General features: G+C 39.7%; 1 protein-coding gene across 1 annotated transcript; it reads left to right on the plus strand.

The window, feature by feature from the left end:
• Window positions 1-2: 2 nt before the first annotated feature.
• On the plus strand, window positions 3-6,477 carry LOC124261594 (protein Churchill-like). The gene is made up of 4 exons (XM_046695922.1): window positions 3-98; window positions 1,058-1,196; window positions 2,433-2,503; window positions 4,230-6,477. Exons 1-4 carry the CDS (start codon window positions 3-5, stop codon window positions 4,320-4,322), a joined length of 399 nt encoding a protein of 132 aa, XP_046551878.1. The 3' UTR covers window positions 4,323-6,477.
• The last annotated feature ends 4,091 nt before the right edge of the window (window positions 6,478-10,568 follow it).

Consider the following 10,568-nt stretch of genomic DNA (forward strand, 5'->3'; position numbering starts at 1 on the left):
TAATGGACGTCTCATTTACGCATTGTGTACTTCCGGGTATTCCCTCGCTCATTTCGAAGATGTGTGAAGATTGTGTTAAGGAAGAGTTTCCAGATCGGGTAGGTTAAGTTTTGTTGAAATGGTACAAAATTGCCAAGTGTAAATAATTAATTTCTTTTCACAGGAAATTGTAATCCTTACAAATAACGTTCTTTTTGGTAAATGACTCAATTTCAATAGCAATCACAATTCTTCAAAATATAAAGATCTAGCCGAGAGATCAATCCTCCTTTTCGGCTTTTGAGTGAAGATATCATCATGATCATATACATAATCATATTCATACCACTGATAACAGGCAAATATACCTCACTGACTTTTCGCACACATTCATGTCCATTATCAGAACACACACATATATGATAATTTAGAGAGATCAACTAGATATCACTCTCAAAATTCATTCCAGGTCTACACATTATTGTGTAAGATATGAGTTCGTATGAACATTCACATGATATCCATTATCAAAAAGACTATCAGAATAATGTAAACTCTGAATAAAACAGTCACTGACAACTTACGTCGTCTTTCACTTGAAAACGTCTCGGCAATTTGTACCCTTAAAAACATCAACCTGAGATTTAGCAAACAATTTACAACTGTTTTGGTTCATTTTCAAAATTATGGTATGCCTAGTCATATTTATAGTAATGCTTGTAATGTAACTTCTTTAGACTGGTTTCACAAAAGTGCTAAGAGTCCTCTGCTCCATGGACTCTTTTTTTTCCCCCCCCCCAGAATTAGATGACACACACTGCTATGACTGAAATACGTACTGTTCCAGGTTTCACTGGTGGAACTTGTGTCCCAGTCATCTGAGGCAATATCTAGGTTTTGTCAGGTGTACTTATGATCATGGATTTCTAAAGTGTTAAACATCTTGGATCTGCATCGCTTTCTCCTCCCATATCAACCATGTTATAAATGGAATACTTTTCAAGACTATGTTAACCCAAATAACACTCACTCTCAGAAAATTATATAAAACCTGATCAAGGCTTTCTGCATGTTACAGGGCAGTATGTGTGTGGACAGTGGGTCATACATGGTGAACTATGCCCAGTGTGCCGATTGCAAGATTCGGGGGGAGGTGAAGGTCATCAACAGAGTTTGCATCGAGGAGGAAAACGGAGATGAAGTCATTACTTATCAGCGTAGGTGCAGCTTATGTCAAGGTTTTCAAAGAATTCATAAAAAATTGGTTGAAAATATTCAGAATTAGGAAATATATATAATTGTTTATGTTCTTATAGAATATGGGTTTGCTTTGGTAACAGTGGATATTACATAATTGCAGAAACAATTTACATGATTTTTGTCTTAAATCCTTGATTTTTTAAAATTAGTTAGAAGTAAACTGCATTTCGCTGTTAACAGGACCAATGCAAAGGAAGGAGTTTGAATGCTTTAGTTTATATTACTGCATTGAATACAATATTGAATACGTTATGAAAATACCTCTAAATATGAGCTTATGAAACAATTCCAATTTTCAACGCAAGATTGTTTTCTCAAAGTGCCCTCTGATGATGCTTGGTTCAGAATTCTGGACAAATCACAGTTAAGTGGTTAACTTATGTCCTTCAGTTCTTGAGTTACAGGGAATACGATTTCATTATTAGGACAAAGTTCTTCATATGGGAACTGTAGTTTATACCAGAAATGACTTCACATTTTGACTTTCTAAGTCAAATTACAGATATTGTATTATCAAAATAGTAAAATGCATTGACCATGTTTTTGTTGTTGAGGGGAGTTCACATATGTTGGTAACACAAAAGGGATACAATGTGTAAGATATCTAATAACTCAGTTATTATCCCCCGCAACTTCGTTATAGAAACGAGTTCCGTCCGTGCGTCCGTCACACTTTGTCCGAAGCATATCTGCTAAACTATTGGTGATAGCTTAACCAAACTTGGTACACATGTCAACCATGATCCATAGATGTGCCTTTTGGGGGTTAGACCCAGATGCGAATTTTATTTTTTGCAGTTTCCATGGAATCGTGACTTAGGCTGTGACTATGAGGATGTCATCAACTGAATTTGGTGGTAGTGCTCCTTTCTGGAGCAGATCTTAAAAACCTTTCAATACTCTCCTTCCACTTTGCTGTATACACTCCAAAACATTTGACATAATCATAACTAGTAGACATATTCATAAAGTGTATTTTGCTGTTGTGGGGGATATTGATGACTTTGTCTTCTTGTTAACACTGTAACGAAACTGCTACATAAAGAAAAGGTCAACCTGACTGCTATTAATTGTCCACAAAAAAAATGGATCTCTGACACAGATATTCTTGAAAAAGAATTCTTACACTCTTTAGTAGTTCCCCCTACATGATAGAAACAATGTGTGATATAGTGTACTTGTATTTCATTCAGATGTGTGCAAGTCTTGTGAACATGTCATAGGAGATCATGAATACATCTTCAGAGTTGAGGATGATTATCAGGTGAGTATTCCTGGTCAGGTGAAATGGGGTTTAACAATGCGGCAGGGTTTTACTCGATGATTAATGTGCATCTAATACGCCCAAACAAACGATGAAGGAAATAAATATACTGCATCCCAAGGGATGCACAATAATATTCTTTGTATTCTTAAGGTACTTGTAAGTAAAATAGTTACTAAATATTGCAAGTCAGTACACTCTACCATTCCCACACTTTACAGAAGGGCATATTTCTTGTAAGGACCCTTGAAATTAGTTACTAAATTAGTAGACCCCTAGTTTTGTAGGTTAAAGGCACAATATCACACCACACTTATCTAAAAATAAATAATGCATTTCTGTCAATAATACTAACTATCAGCCCTCAGGGAACATACCATATGATTTATTCCAAAACAAAATTGTGTATTTACATTACAATATTTAATTAAAAAGTTCGAATGAATTAATACAAAATTGCATTAAATCGACTCTCACACCCTCAACTGGCCGAACATTATTTCAAGAGAACCCCTAAGAGTTATGTCCCTTGGAGCGCTCTTTACGAATATCCTACGTACAACTTGTGATTGAAAACCAGTACGGAGCAAGTTTTTATATTCCATACATATGGCAAGTGTTTTCTGTTTGGAAGCTATTTGCCTCGAAGTTTCAGTTATCGATTTCAGGCAAGTCATAAGGGATAATAAGTCTTTTATTGCATCAATAGTAAGCAAAAGTGAGTGAATATGCCCCAATACGTATAATATAGGCCAAAATATTGTCGAAAATGTGTGACATTGTGGCTTTAAGGTAAACCCCTGATTTGCAGTCAAAATTAGTGTACATGTACATGTATAGCAATGTGCGTGTGCATGGCTGTTTGTACTACCCAGGAATAACAATGGTTTTATAATGCTAACCTACTGGAAGCCCAGGTCACAGTTTGGTTTGATACACCAATCAGACAAAGTATGCTGACTCAAAACACTCCTTGTTTTATTGCTTTAGTGCCCAACACCAGACAGAGTCTTTTGGTATGACACCATCATAAGTCATACTTACTGGTACAGACAGGTTAAATAAAGGGAAATAACTCTTCCTATACTCAAGCATTCGGAACACTGCTACTGCTGAAGCTATCAAAGAATTAGATCCTGCTGTTCTTGGATCTGATTCTATAATTTGTTACTGGGAGTATTGATGTGAAAAATGTAACACTTTAATATGTATTGTGTCCTTGTGATAAAACTTATTTTAGATTCTTGTTGGCTTTTTGCAAGTTTGACCAGCTCAAAAGGCAGGGTATTTTTGACATATGCAAAATATAGCATCCTATTCACATATAAATAGGGAATTGGTTCAAATAAGTTACATCTGAAAATCCCTGAAAACTATGTATTCATCATGTATGTGAATGGAAACTGTTATTCATTTGGGAGTAAGTAGTGTTTATCACCACTTTGAGAAGACGTCCAGTGATATCAAGTCGTGACAGCTTGATCTGATAGGTAAACCTAAAGTCAGGGAGATCCTAGATATTTACAACAGCTTAACAATTTTGATGCTGACAAACCTAGAAACATAACTGGTTTGTGGTGTTACCGTGGTCGCAACTCGGGGCAGTGAATTGCATCGTGGTAACTGCTGACAATCATACAAGGATTGGTTCATCTTAGAATTGTTCCAGGAGTCTTAAGTGAGGTAGCACAGATTACTGCTAATAGTTTGGCTCTATATGTTTCAGGTGTACGAGATGTCCTGTTTACTGTGTGGGAATGGTGAAGATGAGAGAAGCATATTGCCAGTTGACCCCCAGAAACAGCTAGCATTTTTCTGACAGGTGGTCATGATGATTGTGTGAAAGAACTCCAAGTACACCAGGCCCAACCTGAGGGGTACCTAAAAAACACCAGGTCTGATGAGTTTTTAAATAATGTAACAGACCAGACCAATTGAGTACCTCGAAACTCACCCTTACATCTTTCAGTCCAGTAACATTTGTACAACTGTAATTTACATGCATAGACACTTTTAGAAACTCATGGGTGCCTCCAAATACACCAAGGCCTGACCTCATAGGTGCCTTGAATACATAAGGTCTGACCTTGTGGGTGCCTCCAAATACGTCCAGACCTGACCTCATGGGTACCTGGAATACATAAGGTCTGACCTTGTGGGTGCCTCCAAATACACCCAGACCTGACCTCATGGGTACCTTGAATACATAAGGTCTGACCTTGTGGGTGCCTCCAAATACGTCCAGACCTGACCTCATGGGGTACCTTGAATACATAAGGTCTGACCTTGTGGGTGCCTCCAAATACGTCCAGACCTGACCTCATGGGTGCCTTGAATACGTAAGGTCTGATCTTGTGGGTGCCTCCAAGTACACCTAGGCCTGACCTCATGGGCACCTCCAAGTACACCCAGGCCTGACCTCATGAGCACCTCCAAGTACACCCAGGCCTGACCTCATGAGCACCTCCAAGTACACCCAGGCCTAACCTCATGAGCACCTCCAAGTACACCCAAGCCTGACCTCATGGGTGCCTTGAAAACATAAGGTCTGATCTTGTGGGTGCCTCTAAATACACCCAGGCCTGACCTCATGAGTACCTCCAAGTACACCCAGGCTTGACCTCATGGGTGCCTTGAAAACATAAGGTCTGATCTTGTGGGTGCCTCTAAATACACCCAGGCCTGACCTCATGAGTACCTCCAAGTACACCAAGGCCTGACCTCATGGGTGCCTTGAATGTGTAAGGTCTGATCTTGTGGGTGTCTCCAAATACACCTAGGCCTGACCTCATGGGCACCTCCAAGTATACCCAGGCCTGACCTCATGAGCACCTGCAAGTACACCCAGGCCTGACCTCATAGGTGCCTTGAATACATAAGGTCTGATCTTGTGGGTGCCTCCAAATACACCCGGCCTGACCTCATGGTGCCTTGAAAACATAAGGTCTGATCTTGTGAGTGCCTCCAAATACACCCAGGCCTGACCTCATGAGTACCTCCAAGTACACCCAGGCCTGATCTCATGGGCACCTCCAAGTACACCCAGGCCTGACCTCATGGGCACCTCCAAGTACACCCAGGCCTGACCTCATGGGCATCTCCAAGTACACCAGGTCCAACCTGAGGGGTACCTGCAAACACCCAGGTCGGATGGGTGTTAATAATGTACCATACCAGACCTAATGAGTACCTACAAACTCCACCTAACATGTTTCAGTCCAGCAACTATATTTACAACTGTAATACAACCTTGCCACACTGGACAATCAATCTGTCCCTTTTAGACAGAGTATATGCAGAGACATTATCAGGAAAAATATAAGCTACAGAAGTTGTAGACTTTCACAAGACTGTGGGTTTACTTCAAAGTGCATGTTACATCCATCATAATGATGTCATCCACTGGTACAGCTGAACCCTGCCGAATTGTGACTGGTGATTGTTGCAGCATTGCTTTCATTTCTTGTACATGTTCACGTGCATGCTCTAACACTAGTGCTACCACAGTGAATATATAGCAGTATTGCAATTTAGGGCCTTTTATGGTCGTCTGAAATATATAAGCAACAAAGGCGCAGTTTTAAGTTATTTGAAATCCCATACCTAATTTGGATTTTAGTTAAAACTTAAGTTTGTTAACTAAAATACAGTCTTAAAACATGTTTCATGTTATTAGTTTAGAACTGTGATTGTGCATGATTAATCCATAGTCAGACTCAGTGTAATAGTACCCGGATGCCTTGGGACGTTGTTTATATCAATCACACCATCACATGGTCATCATATTGAAAGTATACTGTATCTGTGATACTTTCTGTTATAATAGAGACTTGTTAATGAATATAATTTTCTCTAGTCACTACAGGGCTGAGATATTGCCGATGCCCTCACTTCCTCATTCATATTGGAAATGTCATTTGTGTTCATCACCATGTACCATAGGATATTTGATATGCAGTAATAAATGTGTTTCTCCTAACTTTATATTTGTCAGTTTGGTCTGTTTAAGCCTTAGATGTTTCGTCTGTTTACTAGCCACGTGTTCCAGTTACACCTGACAACTGAATTTATTCATTTTGTGATTGTTTGCGGTTTACCATAAACAAGAACCACTACATGTATGTAAAACTATGCTTCACTCATTCAATATAATGATATTTTCATATCCATCACCTCATTTTGAGTTGACCAGAAATAGCCGTCCAATGAAATTGCTGTTATGAGCGATACCATTTCCGAAGTCCCTATGGTCACAAATTTAACCAGAGTATGTATATCGCAATAGGATGTAGATTCAGTCCACTTGATAATGGTGAAGAAGGACCACGATGTATCTTGAAGTAGGATCGCGATGTATCTTGTAGTAGGACCACGAAATACCTTGAAGTAGGACCACGATATACCTTGAAGTAGGACCACGATATACCTTGACGTAGGACCATGGTATATCTTGAAGTAGGACCACGATATACCTTGAAGTAGGACCACGATATACCTTGAAGTAGGACCACGATATATCTTGTAGTAGGACAACGATATATCTTGAAGTACGACCATGATATATCGTGAAGTAGGACCACGATATACCTTGAAGTACGACCATGATATACCTTGAAGTACGACCATGATATACCGTGAAGTAGGACCACGAAATACCTTGAAGTAGGACCAAAATATATCTTGAAGTAGGACCATGATATACCTTGAAGTAGGACCACGATATACCTTGAAGTAGGACCACCATATCCCTTTAAGTAGGACCACGATATCCCTTGAAGTAGGACCACGATATACCTTGAAGTAGGACCACGATATACCTTGAAGTAGGACCATGATATATCTTGAAGTAGGACCTGGATATATCTTGAAGTAGGACCACGATATACCTTGAAGTAGGACCACGATATACCTTGAAGTAGGACCACGATATACCTTGAAGTAGGACCACAATATATCTTGAAGTAGGACCATGATATACCTTGAAGTAGGACCACGATATACCTTGAAGTAGGACCACCATATCCCTTGAAGTAGGACCACGATATCCCTTGAAGTAGGACCACGATATACCTTGAAGTAGGACCATGATATATCTTGAAGTAGGACCACGATATATCTTGAAGTAGGACCACGATAAACCTTGAAGTAGGACCACGATATACCTTGAAGTAGGACCACGATATACCTTGAAGTAGGACCACCATATCCCTTGAAGTAGGACCACGATATACCTTGAAGTAGGACCAAGATATACCTTGAAGTAGGACCATGATATATCTTGAAGTAGGACCACGATATATCTTGAAGTAGGACCACGATAAACCTTGAAGTAGGACCACAATATATCTTGAAGTAGGACCACGATATATCTTGAAGTAGGACCACGATATACCTTGAAGTAGGACCACGATATACCGTGAAGTAGGACCGTGATGTAGGGTCACGATATGATTGTGACGTAAAAATTACCCTTTTTGCGAGGTGCTATATCAGGGTACCATTGGGTGCCACGGGATTATGTGGTAAGCAGTTCACATCTTTATCCCAAACAGAAACAATTGTCTTCAACTTTGCTCAGTATCATCAGAACTGAAAGTTTTCATTTTCGCCCATGAAACATAATAAATGTTTTGTGTTCTCCTACAACTCAGGTTGGGTTATTCCATTTTTAAAGTAGGCATTGTCATAACTGATCAACCTGTCCTGGAGGCAAAATCGAAATGTGTGACAAATGATGTGTGTGACTAATGTCAAGGTACCCAGCAGCGCTACATTCACGGAAACAACGGTTACCAATTTGCCAAACACTCCCAATGATTCAACCGAAGTTGAAATGCGATTATGTTTTTGAAGGCCAAATCTGACATTATTCTCAGTAACAGAATACCTCTGTAGACCAATGCTTATTTCAATCGCAGGGATGGGCATTCATTCCACATCCCGAGAGCCCTGCAGCATTGACGTGATAGATGATACCTCCAACCAATATGAACGATGGAAGCATTGGATCCTTTTGTCGCCACATTAATCAAAAACTGATCTCCCCATATGAGAATGTTGGTTAATAATAGTGGAATTATGCTGTCAACTGGTAATTCAGTGTCTTCTCAAACAATGACGATGTGTAATGACAGATGTCACTTGTAAATTAACTTGTTGTTAATAAATTCCCCCATTCGTCCCTCATTAACTATCAGCTGATCTGTAGTTTAGTTTCATCGCAGGGACACCGTCTCTGATATTTTGTTGAATAGTGAGTAAGTTTAGTTTTAGTTTCAGCAATATTCCAGCAATATAACGACGGGGGACACAAGAAATGGGCTTCACGCATTGTACCCATGTGGGGAATCGAACCCGAGTCTTCAACGTTACAAGCGAACGCTTTAACAACTAGGCCACCCCACCGCTCTTTAGTTGATTAATGTATGCACCATACATACGGGCCCTGTTTTAGTTTACATTCACGACTTGCGAGTTATTACACTTTTATCAAACACTATTGAAGTCATTTCACTGTGGGGGATATTATGAAGAATAAGCTCCGCTCGTTGTTTCCATGTTGGAAATAGAGCCTGGGTATTCTCTTCTACTAATATGCTGCTATACTAATGACTAGCGATATAATTATCTGCCATACCGTATGAGTGCCTTAATTCGGTTAACTGTTTTGCTTATCTTTTTGAAGCCAACGTTAAAGTTATAACAAAGGAATCTAAAGCGTTCCTTGCCGAACCCCGGTACAGCTGCAGGTCTGGCGGTGAGCGATAAGCGCAATATTGCCACACAGCTTGAAGCAAATAAATCATATTTTGTTGGATAACAGCATACAAAGTGGGACAATTTCTCAATGCATATACCTTGTATCATTTGACTCTCAAATATGTAGGTTATATCATTTTGACAGTCAGACTCTACGTTATATTCAGTTATTCCTTAAAGTGTAACGCCAAACATTGTAGGTCCCGTCCACAAAGCGATATTTGAACTACACGTATCAGCCCTCCATGTATGGGACTATTTCAATGTCAAATGTTCTCGTCACGATATGGCTGAAATATTTCCGATGTGACGTTAAATATTAACTCACTCACTCACTCACTCCATGTATGGGAGCTACGATAGTGTGCACAGGGACCCTGTTTTAGGCCTTCTTGTTTTGATTCCGATTTAATGCTAAAACTGTTCGAAGTTTCTGACAATAATTTGCGAGATGAGACGTTATATACTCCAAAACGCCGAAGTGATATGGTTTGGTTGTTGTTTAACGCCGCACTCAGCAATATTGCACCTATATGGCGGCGGTCTGTAAATACATTACAGCAGCCTGGGATTCCTCTGTAACTTGGGGCGGTGGGGTTGCCTAGTGGTTAAAGCGTACGCTCGTCACGTCGAATACCCGGGTTCAATTCCTCACATGGGTACAAACCGAAACATGAGTCTCATTAACCTATTCAGACAATGACCTACTTTTCAGCCGATCCGAATTTTCTCGTGTGAAAGTGAAAACAGACATCGCAAACAACTATGGTTACACTGAATTCCAATTCCAATTCCTTGTTTCATAAGAAATAGTATTTACAAATGGATTTTAATTTTAAACATCGTATTTCTACATTTTATGGCGAGTTGTAGGTAGCATGACATTAACTAAGACGTCACAGACTGCCCCTGTTTGATGAGGTCGTAAAATGATTCACAATGCATCTGGCTCACTGGTTACACCTGTTATGTGTTTTTTGTGCTTATTCAGCGAAGTTCTGTAACGCATAATGTGATTGATATAATATCAAGTCCGTACCAGACCGCCAAACCTTTCTAGCGGCAGAGCCTCGTTTTGAGATTTCCAGGTTTCTGTTTGTCAGTGCTCGCTGTACGACAAAGCACGCTGCACATGTTTGCAAGGATTATACGGAGCGTAGTGTTGCAATATACAAGTGCTTAGATGTATCAAATAATACTGATAATATTTATGTATCCAGTGCAATGAATTGGTCTCAAAATTCTGGACTGGTTATCGTACTAAGTTGCGCAATAGGACTGAACCCAGTCAACAGGAAACGAGACT

The sequence above is a fragment of the Haliotis rubra genome, unplaced genomic scaffold, assembly GCF_003918875.1.
Source record: "Haliotis rubra isolate DU_JTF1 unplaced genomic scaffold, ASM391887v1 Scf80, whole genome shotgun sequence".
NCBI lineage: Eukaryota > Metazoa > Mollusca > Gastropoda > Lepetellida > Haliotidae > Haliotis > Haliotis rubra.

What these genes read in the sequence shown, in the direction of transcription:
- LOC124261594 (XM_046695922.1), top strand. Translation starts at nt 3, where the DNA reads ATGGACGTCTCATTTACGCATTGTGTACTTCCGGGTATTCCCTCGCTC. An exon ending in AGGAAGAGTTTCCAGATCGG is followed by an intron (nt 99 to 1,057) that starts GTAGGTTAAGTT and finishes TGCATGTTACAG; the next exon opens with GGCAGTATGTGTGTGGACAG. An exon ending in TGAAGTCATTACTTATCAGC is followed by an intron (nt 1,197 to 2,432) that starts GTAGGTGCAGCT and finishes TATTTCATTCAG; the next exon opens with ATGTGTGCAAGTCTTGTGAA.